Source organism: Colletotrichum abscissum (assembly GCF_030869225.1).
Source record: "Colletotrichum abscissum strain IMI 504890 chromosome Unknown Scaffold_62.1, whole genome shotgun sequence".
In the NCBI taxonomy this organism is placed as follows: domain Eukaryota; kingdom Fungi; phylum Ascomycota; class Sordariomycetes; order Glomerellales; family Glomerellaceae; genus Colletotrichum; species Colletotrichum abscissum.
Window position 1 is genome coordinate 98,100 of NW_026850506.1, and position 23,023 is coordinate 121,122.

Here is a 23,023-nt window from a genome sequence, read left to right on the forward strand (position 1 = left end):
GGGTCCTTTTTTTCCGGACTGAGAGATAACGACTACCGGGCCCAACCAACACCCCAGTCACCTTCCTGCAATGGCATGGTTCTCGGCGCAACGCAGCATTTGATTCGTCTGAACAGCAACGGCCTGACGATCGCCACATACTTATCGAGGGCGCGAATGGGGATGTTCTCCAACATGCTTAACATCTCCACGCGATCCTTACACCCCATTAGATATAGGTGCGTCATAGACAGCCGTGATATCAGTAGAGGCGCTCCGACGGGCAGTCCCATATAACGATGGCAGAGCCACTCGTCTCTACTATTGCTACAGCCAGAAGTTCCAGCCGCGTCTCCTCACGCCATCACCATGAGCTCCGACGGAAAGATCGATGTCGAAAAGGCCACACGCTTTGGTGGTGGTCAGTCTGAAGTATTGGTCGGAGAGGTCAGGGACATCAAGAACGCTGATGCTGCGCTGGAATTTCTTCGAGACGGCGGGGATGTCACACCTATGACAGCGGAGGATGAGCGCCTCTTAAAGCGCAAGATTGACTGGCGAATCGTTCCCCTCATGTTTGCGTGTTACATTCTCCAGTATCTTGACAAAACCTTGATCAACTACGCGAACGTCATGGGGCTGCAGAGCGACACGAATATCACTGGCGATCAATACTCCCAACTGGCCATGATATTCTACGTCAGCTATCTAGCATTCGAGTTCCCTCACGCTTGGGGCATGCAGAGATTCCCAACGGCAAAATACATTGGGATTATGGTCTGCATGTGGGGTACGGTGTTGGCAACTACATCAGCCTGCCACAACTGGGCCGGGCTAGTTGTGACGAGAGTCCTTCTAGGCGTTTTTGAGAGTGCTGTTGCCCCTTCACTCATCGTCATTACGACCATGGTCAGTTTTCGTCGTATGTTCACGTCCTTGAATGCTCCTAATGTTTCGTCTACAGTGGTACAAACGTCAAGAACAGCCTCCTAGGATGGGCATCTGGTATCTCGGCACTGGTGGCGGCACCATCGTCGGCTCCCTCATTTCTTTCGGTTTTCAGCACTACCACAGCTCCGGCTTTACCTCATGGCAGATCATGTTTCTCATCTGCGGCTTGATCACCATTGCTATCGGTATCACGGTAATTCTGATTCTTCCGGATAATCCGATGAGCGCACGCTTCCTCTCCCGCGAGGAGAAAATTTGGTCTATCGAGCGATTAAGAAGCAACCAGACTGGCATCGAAAACAAGCGATTCAAGCGCGAGCAGGCGATCGAGTGTTTCACAGACCCACAAACCTATCTTTTGGCGCTCATCACCATTGCTTCAAATGTGCCCAATGGAGCCGTCTCCTCGTTTCAGGCCACCATTATCAAGGGGTTTGGGTACACATCTAAGGAGACTGCACTTCTATCTATCCCTTCAGGTGCAGTCAGTATCGTCTCGATTCTAGCGGCTACCAACGTGGCAGGGAGATTCAATCAAAGAGCTATCAACATTATTTGCCTTCTGATACCCGGTGTCATCGGAGCTGCGCTGATGGCTTTCCTACCAGAGGACAGTAAAGCTGGTAAACTGATTGGAAACTATATGACGAATTGCATTGGGGCAACTTTGCCTTTGTTATATTCTCTTGTTGGTGCCAACTACGCCGGTCACACCAAGAAGGTACGTGGGACTTTTTCTCGACAGTCTTTCTGTTAATCCAGAACTAATGCGGGAGAGCGTAGGTCACCATGAACGCCACTTTGCTCATCTGTTTCTGTGTTGGTAACATTATCGGACCCTTGACATTCACGGCTGAGTCTGCGCCAGGATACCTCCCAGCCAAAACAGCAATCATCGTAACCTGCGGGTTGGCGATGATGTTCACGTTGATGCTAAGGTACTATTACATATGGGAAAATAAGCGACGGGATAAATTTGTTCAAGCAGGAGAGCTTAGCCACTTGAAGGATGTCGAGTTCAGCGATATGACTGATCGTATGAACAAGGAGTTTAGATACACCCTTTGAGGTTATCTTTATCTTGACAATGACTGATGTAGTTAAGACGACGGCACGAGGCTCTGGAGGTATATCTGCGTTTGGAAATTTACATGCAGAGTTTGCAGAGAACCTTTGAATATCAAGCAGCCTTCTGCATACGCATTTACTTTAAGCCAGAGCTTTCACAGGAGGAAGTTTGTGTCGTAATACGACGAGCTCTTACGTAACTTCCTAGCCTGCCCAACGTCTTCTGGAAAGGTCATTTGATCTATACTTTATATTGGCCTTTTGGTAGATGCCAAGACTCAAGAGAATCCGAGGCGATGAGGTGTCAATGATTCGCTCATGAGAAGCTGGGTGTGAGTACATAAGTTCGGCCTAACATCACGCAATTTAATCAATTACCAAAGCTAACCACGAAAATACGCGGGTTGAATCCTGTATACTTGGAATATGGATGGTTTGGACTTAGAGTTTGAATCCCCCGGTCCTGTTATGGAACAGGCCCTCTGGATCAACCGAAGCCCGCACTCTTTCCGCCAACTCTCTCTTCTCTGGCTTCAATCTTCCCCAGTAGTCTTGTCGAAAGTATCCATCGTTCATGAACAGGGGCCTGTAGGCGTCTGGAAGAGTGCCGTCTTGGACAAATCCATCAACACGAGACTTCATACCAGTATACAATTTGACCATGGTATCATCAACTGCAGCGTCATCCAGTTGAAACAAGTAGGAGTAATCAAACTCGAAGATGATTCTGTCGAACCCATCATCAAGATCCAGCAGATCGCCACCTCTCTCTCGGCTGACCCGGGCTAGTGACTTCGGTATGGGCTGAAAAGCCATCGAGGCAATGATCCCAGCTACTCCTGACTTTACAGCTGACGTGTTGTACCAATGGTCATAGTAAGATCGCATCACCTTTGCGCCTGCTGCAGCTGGCGGAAGAGGTGTCGTCTCCGTAGCGATAGTGTAAACACTACCTTTCAAGACGAAGACGTTGTTCGCTTTGAGCAAGTCGGTGTAGGACCTCGTCTTACAAGTGTTGAGCGACGATTGGATATCCAAGAATTCGTCAAATACTCCAGATGGAGGCTGTGGTCCGTCGTAGAACAGAAAGAAGATCCAGATGTTGACGCTGTTCAATACAGTCAACTCTGAAGTTGCGATGATGGCTGCCTTTGGATCATGATAATTCTCAGTAAAGTTTCGAATCGCCGCGAGTATCTCATCTGTTTTGTCGCCGCCAAATACCAAGTTTCCGCCCCATATCTGCCCCTTGTATTAGCAGATTCTGTCGCCAATGGGAAGTCGCTGGTTGAGGGACCACAGCACTTACCTGTCCTATTGCATGCGCTTGCAAGTTATACCTTGTTACGATTCCGTACGCATTGCCACCTCCTTTTATGGTAGCAAGAAGGTCCGGATTGGAAGTATTGGAAGCGGTCACTACCGATCCATTTGCAAGTACCATCTCCGCTGACACTATGTTGTTCGATGCCCAGCCGTATTGGGTGCTGAGAAAACTGAGCCCCCCTTTGAAGAACGTTAGATACCTCATTCCATGCAGGCGCCGAAGTTGAACATCAAGATACCTCCTAGAAGATAGCCACCCACGCCGACATTCCCGATGCGGCCCCCAACGACAGTCACTCCAGTTCCCTCGAGAGCTTCGTGAACCTCTTCCCATTTGTTTCCGGGACCGACGCTGACCGTATTATTCTCCTTGTGGTACACGACTTCCTTTAGCCCTTTTGTAGAGATCAAAGGGCCACCTTGCACGCTTGCAAAGTAATTGTTCGGGTTGTGTCCTCCCGACTTAACAGCAAACTGCTCTTTGTTATCAAGCAGGGCAGTGACAATAGCTGAAACTTCTGTAGCACTCGTTGGAACCAGGATACAGTCTGGCTTCAGGTTGCTGCAAGCAGTCGACCTACTGGCGGTTAAAATAATTCAGCGCTGGATCAATGAGCCTACCAATAGTTTTGTTGTTCCTGGGTGTACTCTATCTCAATCCCCTGGTATTGTTGGATCTTCGTCGATGCGGATAGCTGTTGACACGTCGCAGATAGAGACTCAACGCATATTGCCAACCCTAAACACACGAAGAGCGTCAATAGCCTTGATGAATCAATGTTCATGACGGGCAGGATGACAAGAGTTCAAAGTCAGTGATGCAAAAGTCTTGCGAGCGTAGTCTGGAGGAGGGGCACGAGAGGCCTATTTAATGTAAATACTCTAGACACATCATGTAACAAGCACAGCTGAGGTCAGATGGGTCTTCCCTCTGCATGTACCAATCAAAATTTCTGAGATGCAATTGCTGTCAAGTTGGACACCTTCCGTAAATGTAGAAATTGGGGCGCCACGATGCTGCTTTAGATGGCATCGCTTGTCAAGTGGATCAGACGATACGGTCGCATAAGTGCTGACAATCACACACCTTCTTATCCAGCCACATCGATTACAATAGGAAATCACATCGGCAGGCTGCTAGGTACAACGATGCTGGTGATTGTTCAAAGGCTCAGAGTTTCGTATTTTCGGCTGTGACTTTTCGCGTACTCGTGCTTTTCGGAAGTCCACACAACCTCGCGATGAAAAGCCAAATGTTGAGGGAACATCGCTGTACTCAAGTTTCAGCTCCACATGAAAGCTGACCCTAAGCGAGTGGCATTCTACTCAGACTATTGAAAGGTGTGGGTAGCTGATAGGAGCAGTCGTTATTTATTTCTTCGCTGGCAACATCGATCATTCGTCAATGCCTGGTGTAATGGATTTTGTCTCCATCCACTGCAAAGTACAAAACCTTCCTCTGCCCTCCTGCAGGTGAACCTGTGATCTTCTAGAAGGTGATAGGACGCTGATACATTGGTGGCCACCTTGGGCATCAAGAATCAATAGACATCAATAGGCGTGGGGGAGTGTTGCAACGCAGGTGGTCTGAAGCCACCTACCTACCCTGTGTGTGGATCCGCTGGTGGTGTGCTGCGTGACTGTGTGACATGGCCCAATGAATGCTTCGATTGTTGAGCTATTCACCGCAGTGCATGCGGAAGTCGGAGTCGCGGCCTAGCGAAAACCACAAAGGATGCTGCAGGCTTATTCAGGTAGGATACCTAGATGAGAGGCCATGTTTCTTGAGAACATGGAGTTACATCTACCTCCCCATTTAGCGAGCTGACCATACGTAATGATAGCGATGGCCCCTCGGTGTAGTCGCCTGGGGGAATCCTTGGCTATATTGATTCAATAACGTGCTTCTCCGCTTACTGCTGCAGGTGTACCAGACAAAGATATGTCCATTATTGGCGTCCACCCACGATAACCAATTCGAAGGTAGCAGCACTAATAAACAGTGACCTCGCCTCTAATTTACGTCCAATTACCTTTAGTCCAATACAGAAGTGGTGTCCAAATTCCGGATCCGCCAAAATACCACGAATATTTTCGGACTGTAAATGATTAGGTCCCATGCGATACCATCCAAAAAAAAAAAAGAGAAAGAAAACGCATCTCCGTGTTGTTGATATCGCCGTCTGTGAAATCCAACGATCCTTTCTAGGCGCACCCCCAGCTGTCTGCCAAATCAATTTCGCCGGTAACGTAACGAGCCTTGAGAGGGTAAGGACAAATAGGTCTCTGTCTGGCTATTCCTCGAAGGACATTGTCTTCATGGTATTTTGTAGCCACCAACTTCTGAGGTGCAATACCCTCTTCAACCCATCGCATGATGGCATAAATTCCGTTATGGTCGGCATCGTCGCTGCCCGGCACGCCATGGGTAGCTCCGCCAATCGTCGAAATACCGGTGTACCAGGGCGCGGCGGTGCTACCAGTACAATGAAAAAGACCCGGAACCAGAAACATACGGTAAAAGTCGTCAAGACTGATCTGCATAGCTTTGTAAACTTCCTCGTAAAAGTATATGCTTGCCCCGCTGCTGATTGTGTCATCTGCAAGGCCATGAAGATGGATCAGCTTGCCACCGCGGTTCTTGAAAGCAGATAGATCGTATTTATCGGCAGTCGAGTTGCCGGGGTCAATGGTATCAATCAGCTTCACGGTGTCGAAGTCGAAACTTCGCCAGTCCCAGTCTGTGTCGTTCACCACCATGTTGATGACGTATTGTAAGCCGATCGCAGATGGCTCCTCCGTGCCGCTCGCTACAAACGCAAGACTTGACCCCAGTGATGGCTTGGGAAATACAAAAGTTTGATCAACGTCGACATAATCGCTTGTCAACTGGCGGAGAGTATTGATCTGCTGCGGCGTCAAGCAGCTTGAGGCGTTGTTGTTTGTTGAGGTGCAGAGCATGGCTTCAGGGCGGAAGTCGCAGGCGTAAGGATCCATAACGATGGAGTCCGTGATCCCGTCCTGTGGATCACATTGCTTGATCATCTCAGTCAAGATGAGCTGCAGCAGAGAGACTGGAATGTGCTTCGGATCATCAGATGGCAAGTTGAGAATGCCTCTCTGCACGCCTGCTGCACCAAGGCGGGTTGTCCACCAAGCTGGCGCGTTCACAAGAACGCCGTCAAAGTCCTCGGGAAATTCCTGCACCTCCTTAAGACCTTGGCGGCCTCCAGTTGAGCAGGCAACGTAATAGGAATAATCCGGTACAGATCCATAGTACGCAGTTAGGACCGCCTTGGCCACAACAACTGAGCCGTGCATTGCACGATATCCCCAGTCGATCATGGCCTCTGGATTGTTCAGGGCCCAAGAGGTGTCACCGAACCCAGAGATGTGTCCTGTATCGGTTGACATGGATGCAAACCCGTACTGAGAGAACATTCCCATGTATGCCCAGTTGGTAAACCCGCCAAAGCCGCCGTTACCAGTGGCCATGAATCGTGAGTTCCAATTGGTGGGCATGTAAAGGGCGAAGTTGTAGGAGGAAGTAGCAGATGAGATGAGATTGACACCGACTGCGCATCCTTGTGGCAACGCAGTAGCATTTCCAACGGCTGCTTTGTCGCCAAAAGTACCATTCTCGGCGACAAAGTTGACATAGTTGATGGATACACCAGGAGGTAAAACCTCTGTGATCGATTCGAGGGAGCAACGGGAAATGTCAAGATTTCGAGCCTGATAATGGGCAAATGAGAATCCAGTAAGGAGTAGAAAATAGAGGTTGATCATGTTGTAACCGGAGAAGAAGAAGAGGTTTGCTGTGGAGTGATATGTCTTCATTACAAACCTTTGATTAGAGTCGTATATATATACTTATGCTCCCAGAGCCAAGTTACTTGACTTGATGCCCGTGAGGCTGTGTTTTGCAAATCGGAGCTCGCCGTTGCGGTGGTCAAAACACCCGATCGGTACCATCCTGGCACCGATGCCGACTTTAAGGAGTCTGGTTAATTTGACGTCGTTCTTGGCAGCTGCGTGGCTTCCCTCATTTCTCCCCTCTTCCTTGAGCACCTCAGAACTCATTCTCTCACGTGGTCCCTGTCTTGAGCCCTGGCTTTAGTCTCTACTTTTCCCCTCATTCTTATTATTCTTCATTGGCTCATTACTGATCCACTGTAAGTACTGAATTTGATCTTGCTTTACCTCAAGGTATATATAGTTACGTTGCAGTATCAAGTTTTTTTTGAGTTTTTTTTAAAAAAGATAGAAGGAAGGAAGAAAGAAAGGATAGAAAGCCTTAGATTGAGTTTCAGCTCAGAATTATGTGCAGTCAACGCACACGCCGATGTGCTTTTCCAGCAAAGCTACAACGCTGCAATCTTAAGCATGGTTATAAGCCTTGGTGGCCTCAGAAAGGCGCCAGGTTTCCGCAACGCTGCGGTTCGTCCTAGAGCAGTCTATGTGAGTAAAACAGAGCCTACATCACACCACGTCAATTTCCTCTCGTTTCCCCTCACTCATACCGATAACGAACTGGCTGTCCGCAGAGTCTCATCTTTCATCCCGAGTATTGCCGTGACGGAGTGCGTCCGGATGATCTGACTCCCACTCCACAGCAATGCGCTGCTGTCCTGATGCATGTACTTTGCGAGCCTGAATTCGGGGACGGAAGTATGGTGGAGAGGAAGTTGGTTGGAAGCAAGGATGATAACTCCGTTAGCGTCAGGGAGGTAATTACCACTGCATCTGAGCTATTCCACAGCCGGACCGGTGGGACAGAACAACCACCTGGTTGGAGAGGAGGTTAAGATAGCCAAGAAACCCAAAGAGATTGGCATGAGGGCCTGATATATCTGTGGTATGGGTAGAGAATGATCCTGACTGTACCGAGTGCAACCAGTGCACGGTTTCCCAGGTTTTACAACCGATTGCGCTGCGAGGTGATCTATTCGGAAAACACATACTAGAGTGCCTTGGACGTCAACATTTACATCGAGGATATGGGTTCAAGAGGACTAGGCGGCGTGCATGATATGGACCCAACCTAGAGCGATAAAGTTGCCGTCACGGGCTGTAACTTCTCTGCTGCTGTCAGACCAGAGCCAGAATTAGATCTTCGCATTTCAAGACTCCCGTTCGTGAGCACCATTCATGATGAATCCCTAATCATGATCTATAGTACTCCACGGGAACCTCTTGCCCAGTCCCGGTTTTTACTTGTGGGTCGTGATAGGCTTAGATCACTCGAAAGACCACACTCAACCCCAACTCCACCGCACTAAGTCGTATTGAAGCTCATTCGATTGCCGCACTCCTCAACGCTCCACAACAAGCAGAAATATCCCATGCCTCGAGATTATAGATGCTTTCCCTGCCACTTATCCGCATCCACAACAGCTCCAGTGGAATCTGGGCTCCTGGAAGGGTGGCCGAGTTGGTTATGGCGCCAGGTTAAGGTCAGCTTAACATCTGTTTCCTGGTGGGGCAACCCGCGCGAGTTCGAGTCTCGTCCCTTTCAACATTATCTTTTGCTTCGCCCATTGATTGTGCATTATCTTACGTTGGATAATTATCCTCCTTTTTGTCTGCAGGCTGCTGGCTGATGAGGATAGTACTTGCGACAATCTCTGTTAGTAGTTGGCTTTCAGTGTGTAAGGTAGCTCATACAAGTGTTTGATACATCATGTTGGTGTTTTTGGTCAAGCATGTGCGAGATGTATCTAATGAGTACCATATAGCCGGAATCGCAATATTGCTTTAATATCTAGCATCAACTACTCAGAGACCCGGACTACGTAGCATGTTACTGGTAATCAGACATCTCTTTCGAGGCACACTTTCCGGCCTAGTCAGTACTCATTGTGAATCAGGAGTCCTTGTTCACTTCTCGGTATATCTCACCGTGAAGAGCTTCAGTCTCCAACGAACGCCTGGGTCTGTGGTTTCGTGCAGCTGATCCGATTTCATCCCCCGCTGCAGCTTAAAATAGAGTTCACAGCGTGTATCAGCACGGCCTCGCTGGATTCGAAAGGCCGAACCATGGCAAAGTCAAAATTCTGTTACACCGAGTAATGTAGCATGCAATTCAGGATAAAGGACAGAAATCCCACTTCATCCCAAGGTCTGATATCTCCCCATCGTGTTCTTCATCCAGCGGCACGCAGGAAAGAAAAAACGCTGCACGCCCATCCATTTCTGACTTCAGACAACTAGTTACTTTGGGCAGAGAACTAAGAGCAACCTGAAGCCACAAGATCCTCATTGACATCGAGGCACAACTGCCGAGCTTCCCCGCATTACCAGGCTACGCTAAGACGGTCAAGACTAGGATCACCATCGCAGGGCTTCCAAATCTCCGGAACAACATGGGCATCCTCCTACAACCTCTCGTTGACTACCATCCATGGAACCAGCTTGGAACCTTGACGACACTGTTACTCGCTTCTCTCGGTGCTGTAGGACTTTTGGCTTGGCATTTCCGCGAAGATAAGCCGTACGCGGGCTTCAAATTGATCGGCAAAGAACGAGGAGAATGGTCATATGAGAAGGCGAGAGAAAGATGGAACAACAACGCCTTCGAGCTCTTGCGGGCAGGATTCAAAGAAGTATGCTGAAATTGACTTCAATCTTTGAGAATTCACGATATTGACCTGAATTCGTAGACACACGGCCGGCCATTTCAGGTGATATCCCCGTTTGGTCCCTTGGTGATGCTGCCTCCGAGTCTATGCGACGAAGTTCGGAATGACAAACGCTTAACATTCACCGGATTCATCGACCGAGTAAGTCTGTAGAATAGGGAACTTTGAAATGACCAAAGGTCAGGGCCTATGAGCAAGATTCTTCTAACCTCGGCGGTCATAGCAATGGCTCACGCGGTATCCCGGCTTGGATATCCTGCAAGATGGGCTTAGGGGAGAAATCATACAAGAAGCCATGCGGAAGAACCTCAACCAAGAACTGAGTAAGTGAGCTCCTCGAAACAGCGAGACAGGCGAAGACATCAAAAGCGCCAATGCTGATCGGTATCTCAGTGTACTTGACGGAGCGACTCCGCGAAGAGGCGTCTCTCATCCTCAGAGAACAACTCCCGTCAAGCAAAGAATGGCAAGAAGTCAGATTCTTTCCCGTGGCCACTCAACTTGCTGCACGCTTATCTGCAAAGATCCTCCTCGGGGATCGTCTCTGTCGCGACAAAGAGTGGATAGCAGTTTCCATCAACTTCACCGGTGTCATTCTCCGCGCAGGCCGAGCTCTGCGCGCCTGGCCTGTTCTTCTCCGCCCACTGGTGCATCGCTTCGTGCCGACGCTGAACTACCTGCGAAGTCAAATCACGCAGGCACGAAAGATTATGGAGCCGGAGCTTGCGGCGCGAAGGCTCGCGAGGGATAAGAAAGAAAGACCTATGGATTCATTGTCGTGGATTGACGATGTTCGGCGCGGACGAGAGTTTGATGTCGTCGCTGGGCAGCTATTTCTCACATTTGCGGCGATTCACACGACGTCTTCTGTGGTGACCGCCATATTGTATGATTTACTGGCGTATCCAGAGTATTTCACTCTGCTGAGAGAAGAGATTGTCAAGGTGTTTACCGAGGATAGGGGTTGGAGCAAGAACAGTCTGTTCAAGTTGAAGTTGATGGACAGCTGTATGAAAGAGAGCCAGCGATTGCACATATTGGGTCCTCGTAAGCACATTCGGGCCCTACCGCGAGGATCTTGGGCCGACGACCTGCTAACACGCCCTCTAGATATCATGAACCGCAGAGTCGAAGAGGCCATGACCCTCTCTGACGGAACCCACCTCCCAAAGGGCACCTTGATCACCGTAGCCACACACAACACCCGCGATACAGCACTCTGGGGACCCGAGCCCGAAAAGTTCGACGGCCACAGGTTCCTGCGTATGCGTGAAGAGCCGGGGCAGGAGAACCGGTGGCAGTTTGTCTCGACGAGTCCAGAGTTCCTCGCCTTTGGCCATGGAACGCACGCGTGCCCGGGACGATTCTTTGCCAGCAACGAGATGAAGATTGTGTTGGCGCATCTAATCATGAACTACGATTGGAGGATTGTGGAAGGAAAGCCCCCGGCAAGCATGTTCGTCAGTCGCTTTGTGCCGGATCCCAGGACGGTTATTGGGTGCAGGGCGAGGACCCCAGAGATTGAGCTGTGAGAGAGAGACAACACACGAGAAGCAAGACATGAATGAGCAGAAACGATTCAAAATTTACTCAACCACAAGGTGGACAAAAGTGTCGAGAAAAGCAAAAAGAGATTGCGTCAATCGCTGACGGGAATTGAGCCCGACGTGGCTAGGCAGAGTCAGTGATGATGTTCCATGATCATCATGTGGTATTCAGCTATAACTTACGGGTCGAACCCACAACCTTGAGATTAAGAGTCTCACGCTCTACCGATTGAGCTAGCCGGGCGGATAGAATCCAATGGCTTGGTGTGTTGTCGTGAGCAAGCCGGAATCAGTCCATGGAGCCTTTGGTGGATTGGACCGGACGGGGTGGTGTATATAATTTTCACGGCCCATCTCTAGACGTGTTGTGTCTTTTGACAGGGTTACCGCGTTTCCGGAGGGTAGGGCTTGTTTGCTATGGACTCCGGTGCGGGTCCTGGAGATTATTTGAGAGGGGCCGGACGAAGTCCCGGGATCAAGAGATCTGCCATGACACCAGCTTTTTACCTTTGCGCGAGTCGAGTAGTCAGTTTCCAGGCCGATGTGCTCTCAACCGGGGTTGGTGGACGGTCCGGTATGCAAAACGTGCCAGCTTAGCCTTCTTTTCCGTTTCAGACTGACAGACTGACAGATTGTATGACTATCTGACGGAACACATTACAAATCCTGGAATAACAAGGAAAATACGTCCGAGTAGGATACATTCGAGTAGCTCGTTGTGCCAGAGCTCTTTGAGTTGCCTCATGGGTAGAAGTAAGTTGCTTTTACCTGGTAGGTGAGGTAGGGATGATGGAGTATCTCAACTCATGGGCTCTGGAAATTTGATGAACCACGACAGATGCGATGGCTCATTGTATCCGATCGAATCGATGAGGCATATCGCCGTGTTGTTCGGATTTGGCCGTCCTTACGTAAGAATGAAAGAGGGTGAAACTGCAGCAGCACACAACTGGCAACAAAAACGCATCTGCTCAACATAGGAAAATTCATTTTGTAGAGTATATGCTGGTTATACACACTCGCAGACCGTTGTGGCCTGCCCGTTTTCATCCATTCCTTGAACCACCTTGCACCCCTTTTGCATACCGATACAGATTGAAAGCTGGAAAGCAATAACCACCGCTATTACCACATCGCCCATGAGCTCGTGTCTCCAGTCGAGACTCAGTGTCCACCTCCTCTGGCTCGCTTCGCACCAGCATTTCCGCCGGCCTCGGAATCTCCTCTAGGCCGCTTGTTACCAGGCTGGAAATCGTTGGCACCAGGGTTCAACGAGCCGGCATTTTGTCCTCCTCGGCCACCACCACGTCCGCCACGTCCTGCTAGACCACCTCTCTCTGCACCTCCGCTTGACACCCTATTTCCGGCAGCGTAAGCGCCACCCCGACCACGACCAGCTGCACCGCCTCGTCCTGGAAGAGGGATGCCACTCCTTTGGCCTGGAGCAGCCTGAGCCGGTGGTTGCGGTAGCCCATGACCTTGCGGTGCGGTCTGACCCGCCGGTGCCCCTTGTGTACTGGAAGCGAAGGGGTTCTGTTGCTGTTGTGGTGTTTGCTGCTGCTGCTGTCCTTGTGTACTCTGTGAGAACGGGTTGGCCTGGGCCGGAGTGCCATTAGCAGCACCGGCCGCGAACGGGTTCGCTGCAGCATTGTTGCCTGCCGGCTTGGTATCCCCAGGAGTAGGTATTTGTCTCTTCTGAGGGATGCTACTGCCCGGCGCAGGGATTCCGCTAGTAGCAGCCCCGGTTGATGGTTGTGCTTGGTTGGTTGAGGCTGGTGGGGCTTGAGGACGGTTAGAAAGAGTAGAGTGTTGCACGTTCATTTGGATAAACTCACCAGGTGTCGGGGCAGCAGCTTGGGCTGGTGTGGCAGCTGAGGGCGCCGAGATCGAAGGACGGGGTGCGGCGGGTTGTGCGTTGCCAGCGAGCTTCGCCGGGCTTTGCTGCGGCGCGGCGGGAGCTGGTTTGGCAACTTTAGCTTCCTCCCAAACTTCCCCAACGGGTCTTTGAGGTGTCTTTGTTGCGGCCGTGGACACGACTTCGATCTTGGCGTTGGCACCTCTGAGCTGATTGTCCTTCATGTTGATCTGCAGCGCAGACTTCTTCTGTGCCAGCAGCTGACCTTCCTCGCGAGCGTTTGCGATTCTCTGCTCGAACTCGGCTCTCATACTCGTCTCTGTCTCGTTCTTAACCTTGGCAGTCTGTTCCTCGAGTTTCTTTCTAAGATTTCCCGACATAATGTTCCGCACGGTAGCATTGGTAGAAAGGAACTTCCGAATCTCGGCATCGGGGAGTTGAGATAGATCCGCAGCACCAGCAGGTGTACCGGTCATTGGCGTTGCCGGAGCTGCGTCCGGGTCTTGCTGCTTGATGGGCGTCGCAGGCACAGCCGGTTGTTCTCCCGCAGGCTTAGCAGGTGCGGCGCCTTGCTGCTCAGCCTTCCAAATGACCTTTTCTTGCTCTACCCTCGTGGCGAACTCGGCTTCCATCTTCTCGCGAGACTGGCGTAGCTTCTCATTGAGTGCGTTGCGCATCTTATCAGACCGCTCCTTGATGGTCTGGGTGATGTTCTCTTCGAGCTCCTTCGCCTTGCGGTCAGCCTCTGTAGCCTTGGCTTCGGCGGTAGCAATCTTCTCCTCCAAAGCCTTCCGCTCAGTGTCGGATAAGCCACTCGCGCCGTTTGTGGCAACAGGCTCCGCCGTCGACTGGGCGGCGGGCTGAAGCTGCGCCTGGGCAGCCTGCTGTGCAGCCTCGACAGCCTGGTCTCTCTCGGAGACGGCTGTCTGCAGTTGCGATCGCAGGGCCTCAAGCTCCTGCTCGGCGGTCGTCTTTTGGGCTGAGATGGCTTCCAATTGGGTTCGCATCTCGGCGAGTTGCTGCTCCAACTGGGCGACTACTTCCGAAGATACTGGTGGAGACCCGTCTGTCGTGGGTTGAGCGGCAGGAGGTGGCGCGCTAGATTGGTTGGCTTGAGCATCCTGCTGTAGCCTTTGTACCTGTTGCTGGAAGTTCTTGACTTGCTGCTCAAACTCCGCACGCTGCTGTGTTGTCGTCTGCAAATTCTGTCTTGTTGTCTCGAGCTCGGTGTTCATAGAGTTGAGTTGCTGCTGCAGTTGTTCACGCTCAGCAATCGCAGCGTCCTTCTCCGTGACCGCCTCGTTCCGTGCACCAATTGCCTCATTCTTCTCGCCAGTGATCTTACGTGACCGCTCTTTGAACTGATCGGTCATGCGTTGGCGAGCGTTCGCCCAATTGGTCCTCTCCGTCTCCAATGTCTGCTTGATCTCCTCGAACTCTGCTCGAAGAGGGCCTTCAGACTCCTTGAGAGCGTCGCGCTCGGCCTGCAGATCATTGATGGTCTGCTTGAGTTGCTCCATCTCGGCGGGATCAACGCGGCCGTACTTTGTAAGGATGCCCTCGGTTCGCTTCTGCCACCTGTCGCGGTCCTCCTGAACTTGCTTGATTTCTTCCTCGAGGAAGCCCTTTTGAGTCTGGAGCTCCTCGATCCTAGCCTCCAGAGGCTGTACCTTGCCTTCCAATTCCTCGATCCTGGTGTTCTTCTCGGAGATTTGCGTCCGGGCGTGGGCGAGCTCGTTGCGGAGGGTGGCACTGCTCTCACGGTAAAGGTTGAGCTCGTTGAGTTTATCCATCAGATCCTTGTGGGCAACGGAGGCTTGGCCGCTCTCAGCGTGTGAGCGTCTCTCCTGGTCGAGCTTCAACCGAGCCTCATCGAGCTGGGATTGGGAGTACTCGAGCTGTTGCTGCAGGCGTTTGGATTCCTGCACCTTGAGGTCGTACTGCACCTCCAAGATCTCCTTCTCCCGTCTTAGATAATTGTTGAGTTCCCGAAGACCGTCGGCTGCACCGTCGCTGCTAGTTTCCGCGCTATCGTTGCCGTCCCCGGCCGCCGCATTGCGACCCTCCTTGAGCGCAGAGAATTGCTTCGTGATGCTCTCCAGCTGCTCGTGCAGAAGCTTGTTCTGTGCGTTGACATCATCGCGGCGAGCCTTGATTTCTGACATTTCCTGCTCGATTCGTTGTTTCCTCTCTTCCCAGGAACTTTCACTTTGAGACAGGGCAACTTTGGCCGACTCCGCCTCGGCTCTCAGAGTCGCCGTCTGGCTCTTGAGCTCGTTGTACTCGGTGCGCAACTGTTGGACGAGCTTCGCAGCCTCGGCGTGCTTGACGAGTTCGTGTTCGTAGTCCTGTTGAGCCTTGGCGGTGATCTCTGACTGAGCACGAAGGTCCTGTTGGTGGAACTTGGCGGCTTCTGAGTGGCGGTCCGCTTCTTCCTTCAAACGCTTCACTTCCTCGTCCAGAATCGTCTTCTCATCCTCGTACTTGCGGGCAACTTCGGCTTGGGAGTCGCGGAGGTGGGACAGTTCCTTGTTGGAGCTAGCGAGTTCCGATGACAGATCTTCAACACGCTGCTCCAACTCCTTAATCTTGGCATCCTTGGCCGCGAACGCAGCATCCATCTCCTCCCTGAATTGCTCTGTGGTGGTTGTGAATTCGGTAAGAGCTTCTTCATTTTGTTCGCTGAGTTGCTTGTATTGCTCTGTCTGTTCCCTGGCATTCTCGAGCTGAGACTTGGCGATGTCAAGCTCCCTCTTGAGGTCGGAAACCTCATTGATTAACTCGCGAACCTCGGCCTCGCTGTCTTGGTCAGTCTGGGTAGGAGGTGCCATCGTGCCGGGCCTTGGCGTTGGCCGGGGCGCCAGGCGACCAGCTCTGTCTTCCGCATTGCGAAGTTCGATGGTGAGCTCATCAACGCGAGCTTGCAGGTGGTCGCGGCTGGTCTTAACAGCGACGTGCTCCTCGCGAATCTGGCTCAGACTGGTAGAGAGCTCATCGATGCGCTTCTGGGCTTCGCGAGCATCGAACTCCTTCCTGAGCTGAAGCTTCTTGCCTTCTTCCATTTCATCAGACAGCTTGCGCTTCGTGCTGTTCAGCTCTTGTTCAAGATTGTCGATCTTGGACTGAGCTTTCCGCCTGTACTCAGACTCAGAAATGTCTCGCTCGTTCTGCATGGATTGCTGGCTTGCCAAAAGATTGTTGAGTCTCGTCTTCTCCTGCACAAGACTCTCGTTGTCTTGATTGAGACGATCCTGGATGTCCTTCCATAACTTCTTCTCTGCCTTGAGGTTGGCCGCCTCGTTCCGAACGCTCTCGAGCAAGCCCTTGGCATCGATGAGTTCTTCGGCAACTTGCTGGGTTCGGATTTCGTGCTTGATGGAGTCTTCTGAGAGCGTCTGGTTGCGCTTCTGAATCTCCTTGTTCTCGCTCTGCAGCGCAACAAAATTGGAGTGGAGCATCTCGTATCTCTCGGAGGCAAGGGTAATCTGGCTGGTGATCTTTGCAACCTCGCCCTGGAGGGAATTCTTCTCGCTTGAAAGCCTGTCAATCTGCTCCCGCAAGGAGCGACGGACGGATTCCTCGTCGTTTCGGTAAGTGTCGAATTCGACTTGCAGATTACGCAGCGCAGCTTGTGGGGACAGGCCGTCACCTTCCTCAGTCTCGATACTAGTGAGGGGGAGGCGCTGGCCGTCGTCGGAGCCAAGGATAGAAGCGAGCTCGCCGGCAGAGGCCTTTTGCTGAAGGAGACGTCTGAACATGTCACGCTCGGACTTGAAGCTCTCCATTGTTGATCTCAGGGACTTGGTCTCTTCAATCATGTTGGCGAGCTCTTGTTGCAGTCGCTCAACCGATTGGTGATCTTCCACAGCCTGGCTCTTGGCGGCAACAGCCTCTTCGCTCTCCATCTGCTCTGCCAGCTCGCGGGTTACCCTCAGAAGCTCTTGATTCTTGGCTTGCAGCTCCTGAATGTCCTTGAAGACGACGAACTTCTGGGTAATGAACTGGTGGGTATCCGACATGTCGTTGAGAGCGCCCTCGGCGATTTCTCCACGGGAAAGTTGCTCCAGGCGGACCGTCTCCTCGCGAGTCAGCTGCTCCAAGCCCTTTTCGCGGGCATGCATGTTGAAGACCAACATCTGGATCTGTGTACTGAGGTCACGAAGTTGTGTGCGGAGGATCTTGGACTCGGCCTGAGCGTTGGCCAAGGCACTCTCAGCCTTTCGCGCGCTCTTCTTTGCTGCGTCGCGCTCTTCGAAGCTTGACTGAGATAGTTCGGACATCCTAGTAATTTCGGACCTCAGGGTATCGGCCTCATTCTGGAGCTCCTCGATCTCGGGTGTCTTGGCTTCCAACAGAGCAATCATATTGTCGAGCTCCTCGGCGAGTTGTTGATTACGGCGCTTCTCTCCGGCCAGCTGCCCCTTGACCTTGTACAATTCGTCGATAGCCTGTGTTGCGGTGATGGCGGACTTGTTTCGCGCAGAAGCAGGAGTAGCAAAAGGCGAGGCAGGCCTTCCGAGAAGGGATCCATTCATACGGGGTGTCTGAGGTGCAGATCCCGGTGGGGGTCCTTGTTCAATGCGGGCGTGAAGCTCGTCGACCTCGCCCTCAAGCTGAGTCACCCGTTCCTCCAGGGCACGGCAAGTCTCCCTCTCGCGTTCGAGCTCGTGCTGTATGCGACGGACTTCGTTTGCATGCTTCTCCTTCAAGGCTTCCTTCTCGCCCTCCAGGGTCTGCACACGGGCCTTGTGACTGTCGGCAAGTTGGTTGGTCATATCAACGACGCGCTGCTTGCTCTCGATCTCGTGCTTGTAGCTCTCCTCGCTGCGGGCGAATGCTTCCTGTTGTTGCTGGACCTTGGTGAGGGCCTCTTCCGCCTTGGCTTGAGCTGCGTCGAGGCGATCTCGGAGCTGTTGTTCACCCCGCTTCAGGGATTCGATACTAGATTTCGCGTCTTCGTTTTGTCGTTGTAATTCGGCGATCCGAGCGCCCTTCTCGCGGCGGTACTTGAGAGCTTCTTCGCTCTTGGTCTTGAGCTCGGTCTCGAACCATTCGCCATTGCGTCGAGCAAGATCGAGTTGTTGTTGTAGTGACTCCTCTCGGTACTTTGCGCTACTCACAGCGGCCTGAGCAGCCTGGACCGACTGCTGCAGAGCCGTGATCTCCTTTTGGAGCTGGACGTTCTTCTGGTGCTGCTTCGCCAACTCTTCAGACAGCTCTGAATCGCGGGCGTTTCGAGACTCAAGCAAAGCCATATTCGCGCGATTGGAAGATTGTAGGGACTCGACGCGGTCGCGGAGAGTAGTGATCTCGGAGTCGTGATCGGATCCGCGGGACTTGAGCGACTGGAGCTCGTTCTCGACCGTTTGTCGCTTTGTTTCTGTCATGGTCAAGTTAGTCACCTAGAAATTGATACCCCAATCGAACAATCTCGTCATTGTACAAACCTTCTTCTTTGAGCTTCTGGCGAATCTCCTCGACATCCTTCAGGGCCTTGTCGGCTGTCGCCTTGAATGTCTGGCATCTTGATTCGGCGCTGTGGTGTGCGCTTTCGAGCTCGATGTCGACCTGAAGCTTCTGAGCATATAACTCATCGTACTCGCGTGCCTTCGCAATGACGGCTTCGAGGAGGCTCGCGACGAGCTCGGGGGTCGGGTCGGTTGTGGCTGTCGAGACCGTCGACTCGGACAGCCCTAGGTGGCCGGCCACATAGCCTACATCCACCGCCGCTGCCATGTTGTTGTAAGCTCAGGGTCTAGTCATGGACATCGAAAGAGGATTGCGAGGTCGTTTGTGGTCGGAATGTAAGTAGGTTTGTTTGGCGATGGGCTCGCTGCGTCGCGCGTCAAACACCCCACCGGTCGGGAAGGCTGAGGTAGGTGTTGCTGTGATGGAAACAGAAGCAGGGAGGATAGCCCCACGGAAGAAGATGAGAAGTCTCTCGAGAGCCGCCAATTTTGGTAGAGGCGGTCAAGAGTTGATTCCAAGCGACAAGGAATTGGGTGGGATTTGGCGGCTAATTGGCAGATCGCAAGATTTTGGGAAGAGCGCGACCAGGCGAATGTTTTCTGGCCAACGCACAGTGCAGGTACAAGGCTGGGGGGAGCTGCCTGCAACCACGGGCGACAAAGGTACTCGTTAGGCCAATCAGAGGGCCTTGCAGAAGGAAGCTGTATTGACACCCGAGGATCATCCGGCTGAGTCATCAACAGCTTCGCTCAATCCTGGTGGGGCCCTCTCTCGGTGAGTTGATGAAGTCAAAGCTTCCTGACCGAGAACGCCGATCTTCACCTCTGTCTTTGCTCGGTAAGACTTCACCGAAACCCCAAGTTATCGAAGGGTGAGCTCCAGACTAACCAGATGCATCCCCAACTTTGACCCTCAAACAGGCTCCAATATTGTCCTCTATCTTATGGCTCTTCTTGATTCTTAGCTTTTTCCCTCCCTCGACACTCTTTTTCCTTCAAAGGCGCATGTAGCTAGTTTCTCGCACCGATGCTTAAACTCTAGTCCCCTTGGTATGTAAAAATGGGTATATCTCTTCTTACGTCGTTAAACTAAGCTAAAGATTCAACAAGCATAAGTATCTTCCTGTCGTCTTCATTAGGCCTCAACTCCCTTCCCAGTAATCCACCACCAGCCCAGCCGTTATCGGTGCCATCATTGTTGTCGCTGCTGGCCCCCATCCATCTCAGAGTAACCTGGTGTTGGGCCTGCATGCCATCCCATCCCTTGAAGCTCCGCCCTGTCTCGTCCCTGCCCTTGATATACCGCCGATGGCCCACTCGGACTCTGATGAATCGGTTGCCCATGAGCCTCTGCTAAGGTATTCTGCACATGTGGCTGGTTGTAGCTGTTCTGAAGCTCGGGTGGGAGAGGCAGGCTCTGGCCATATGGTTGCTGTTGCGGATATGCCGGTTGGCCATGCTGTCCCTGGAGCTCTGAAGGCAGATATTGTCCGGCAGGCTGCAGCTGGCCGTTGGTGTTGGCTGGCATCTCGGACGGCAATCTCGTCTGGCCGTGGAGTTCCACGCCGGGGGGGGATTGGGCCCATACACCACTAGCATTTGACGCGGGCGATATGGTGTCCGGATGTGGAGAACCAGTCGTGTAAGAGACACTCATCTGAGGGCTTTTGGGTGGCAGCTCGGACAGCATCGTGCCGCCTAGTTCAGGTTTGCCCGCCATTTCAGGAGGGCCGGCGGCACCTGGAAGCGGGAACCCAGCCTCGTTCTTCTTCCGACGGCGGTAGATGATGAACGCGATGAGAGCGGCAATCGACAAGGCACCAACGACAGCAATAACACCTCCGATGATGGCTGCAAGGCTTGGAATGCTGGACTTCGATTTGCCATTGGTATTCGTACCGTCGCCAGAAGTACCCGAAGAGCCAGTAGCAGTAGCAGTAGCTTCGGCGCCCGAAGTCCCTGACCCCGTGCCGGCCTGTGCTGTTGGATAAGTCTGAGCAACTATCGCTTGGTTAGTCAAAGCCGATGCGATCATGGCGCATGATCTACTCACTTGATTCAGCGACAGTGGCCACCACCTCGTTTCTAGCTGCCTTGCAATAGTAATCCAACACGGCAACTGCAGAAGATACATCATCCGTAGCCGTAGATGAGCAATACCACTTGATATCCGATGTCACCGTGCTCATGACGATGTTAGTCACTCCATCTTTCAAGCACATACAAGATGCCAAGGCCTGAGGCCCCGTCGGGCACTGGTATCTCGTAAGCGAGTAGATAGCATCCGAAAACCCTGACTGTGCGCATGCGGCCAGCGAGCTGTATTGTGAGAGCGCCGTCATGTAGTAGGTCATATCTCCTGGAGGCGGCGAAGGCTGCGGGAACGATGTAGTGCCCTTATTCATGGCACAGTACGCATCGTAGAAAGCGAGACCCGAAGTCACGTCGGCGGCGTTGGAGCATGAGTACCGTACAAGCGATGCGATGGACCGGCTGACTCGTGCTGAGTTGTCGTTCTTCGAGCAGATGCAGGGCGCCATCAAACTTGCGGCTTCAGGGCAATACGTTGACATTGAGCTGATGGCGTACGACACGCCAGACTGGGCACACGGAGCCATGTTGGCGAACTCGGCGATATCGGTGGCATACTTGGTAACGATGTTGGTCGTAGGCGTCGGAAAGTTGACTGTCGTATCGGGGTTACAGTACTGGCTGATGACTGCCGCGGCGCTGGTCTGGTCATCGGATGCGGTTGAGCCACAGCTGTAGCTGATTGACCTGGCGATGGATGTTGAGATGGCGGCGAGGTTGTTGTTCTTTGTGCATATGCATGACTGCAAATCTGTCGGTGCTTCACCGCACGCCGAGTAGGTCTGGGAGAAGATATTGTACGACACGGCAGTCTGAACACACGGCGCCTGATATGGGTCAGTATCGTTTAATCACCTTTTTGGCAAAGGTTTTGGACATACCAACAAGGTGTAAATGGAAAGATCAGTGACATAAACGATACTTGCGGCTCTCCCAAGGCCGATGAGGAAGAGAGACAGCCATAGCTGGGCTGATATCCGCGACATCTCTCCCAGGCAAACCACAACAGCAATCAAAGGATATCAAGGAACGGAACGTCGACAACGGTCAACAGAGTCAGAAAAGACAGGAGGAGCCTTTCACGAAGCATGATGTGAAGAGGACGAGGGGGCCAAATGGCAATGTCTCTGCCTAGAGTGACTGGCTAGGCATGGGAAGCTAAGCGCGGGGGAGAGACAGTTTCTAACTCGCTGCAAGGGGTAATGAAGTCCACCGTTGAGCCCGTGTACCCGTGAAAAGCGTGAAAGCTTACCCAGTTTCTCTACTTCGGCTTAGGCTGACTTGGTGTTTTGATGGTCAATCATCACCACGACGGTCACTGACCCCTGTCACTATGGCGCTAAAGTTGCACCACCCCCTTGACAGCTGAAGGGCTGAGCCAGGGATAGCTTCAACGTGATCGCCTCTGCGGTTCCGCAGTGGAGATTTCATGTTCCGCGTCATTTGTCCGGAAAAACACGAAAAAGCCGACTCATCGCGGAGTCTGGCGGAGTCTTCGCTACCCTGGAGATATCAAGCCTCATCATTTTCTGTGACAATGCCCAAGTTGAACAGCATGAACAGGTGAAGAGCTTTCGCACGTTTCAACGAGCCTCTTAACATCCTTCCCTCGCGGAAATAAAAGCAACGTTGGAGGTGTCCACAAGACAGCTTAGCTGCAGCCGCGATGGCGTTGTTTAATCAAACACTGGTTCAGCCCAGGCCAAGCAAGCTAGGCAAGCCAAGTTGATGATTTGGTAGTGTACAGCCATGGACCTCGCACTCGCAGCAAGTCACAACTCATTTGCCTCGCTGGCGGGGAAAACATCGCTTCGGAAAGTCGAAAAGTGATCCAAAAAAGAAGACAACACTGGTTGTTCGATCTGTCGGTACTTTCCAGACCCATCGTGATGGCGTCAGGATGGTAATATGATGATAACCTACGTGCCTTTGACCTTTGCTGGCGGCAGAAATGACTCAGGAGCCGGCAGGCGCCACAATCCAGGGGCGACAGAAACCGGTAGACGCGATTGGCGTGCCCAGATGAGACATTCCGTTCAGAGCTAGCCTTGAATATTGTGGCAGGCCAACATAATTTGTTGGCGTGAAGTTGAAAGA

General features: G+C 52.2%; 7 protein-coding genes across 7 annotated transcripts; 3 read left to right on the top strand and 4 right to left on the bottom strand.

Moving 5' to 3' along the window:
* Positions 1 to 348: 348 nt before the first annotated feature.
* CABS01_15106 (major facilitator superfamily transporter) lies at positions 349 to 1,998 on the top strand (the record flags this gene model as incomplete). The annotated part of the gene is made up of 3 exons (XM_060548444.1): positions 349 to 888; positions 944 to 1,651; positions 1,714 to 1,998. The coding sequence occupies 3 exons, from the start codon at positions 349 to 351 to the stop codon at positions 1,996 to 1,998; spliced, it is 1,533 nt and encodes a 510-aa protein (XP_060392123.1).
* Positions 1,999 to 2,439: 441 nt separating this feature from the next.
* CABS01_15107 (FAD binding domain-containing protein) lies at positions 2,440 to 4,109 on the bottom strand (the record flags this gene model as incomplete). Its single annotated transcript, XM_060548445.1, has 4 exons — positions 2,440 to 3,240; positions 3,308 to 3,504; positions 3,564 to 3,901; positions 3,946 to 4,109. 4 exons carry the CDS (start codon positions 4,107 to 4,109, stop codon positions 2,440 to 2,442), a joined length of 1,500 nt encoding a protein of 499 aa, XP_060392124.1.
* A 1,420-nt stretch (positions 4,110 to 5,529) lies between these two features.
* Positions 5,530 to 7,164, bottom strand: CABS01_15108 (tannase and feruloyl esterase; the record flags this gene model as incomplete). The annotated part of the gene is made up of 1 exon (XM_060548446.1): positions 5,530 to 7,164. One exon carries the CDS (start codon positions 7,162 to 7,164, stop codon positions 5,530 to 5,532), a length of 1,635 nt encoding a protein of 544 aa, XP_060392125.1.
* Positions 7,165 to 7,710: 546 nt separating this feature from the next.
* CABS01_15109 (uncharacterized protein) lies at positions 7,711 to 8,291 on the top strand (the record flags this gene model as incomplete). Its single annotated transcript, XM_060548447.1, has 3 exons — positions 7,711 to 7,764; positions 7,872 to 8,054; positions 8,193 to 8,291. 3 exons carry the CDS (start codon positions 7,711 to 7,713, stop codon positions 8,289 to 8,291), a joined length of 336 nt encoding a protein of 111 aa, XP_060392126.1.
* Positions 8,292 to 9,689: 1,398 nt separating this feature from the next.
* Positions 9,690 to 11,497, top strand: CABS01_15110 (P450 monooxygenase; the record flags this gene model as incomplete). The annotated part of the gene is made up of 5 exons (XM_060548448.1): positions 9,690 to 9,929; positions 9,987 to 10,106; positions 10,189 to 10,288; positions 10,359 to 11,012; positions 11,076 to 11,497. 5 exons carry the CDS (start codon positions 9,690 to 9,692, stop codon positions 11,495 to 11,497), a joined length of 1,536 nt encoding a protein of 511 aa, XP_060392127.1.
* A 1,179-nt stretch (positions 11,498 to 12,676) lies between these two features.
* Positions 12,677 to 19,103, bottom strand: CABS01_15111 (TPR/MLP1/MLP2-like protein; the record flags this gene model as incomplete). The annotated part of the gene is made up of 2 exons (XM_060548449.1): positions 12,677 to 18,747; positions 18,815 to 19,103. The coding sequence occupies 2 exons, from the start codon at positions 19,101 to 19,103 to the stop codon at positions 12,677 to 12,679; spliced, it is 6,360 nt and encodes a 2,119-aa protein (XP_060392128.1).
* A 924-nt stretch (positions 19,104 to 20,027) lies between these two features.
* CABS01_15112 (uncharacterized protein) lies at positions 20,028 to 21,912 on the bottom strand (the record flags this gene model as incomplete). The annotated part of the gene is made up of 3 exons (XM_060548450.1): positions 20,028 to 20,836; positions 20,889 to 21,753; positions 21,808 to 21,912. 3 exons carry the CDS (start codon positions 21,910 to 21,912, stop codon positions 20,028 to 20,030), a joined length of 1,779 nt encoding a protein of 592 aa, XP_060392129.1.
* Between the last annotated feature and the right edge of the window lie 1,111 nt (positions 21,913 to 23,023).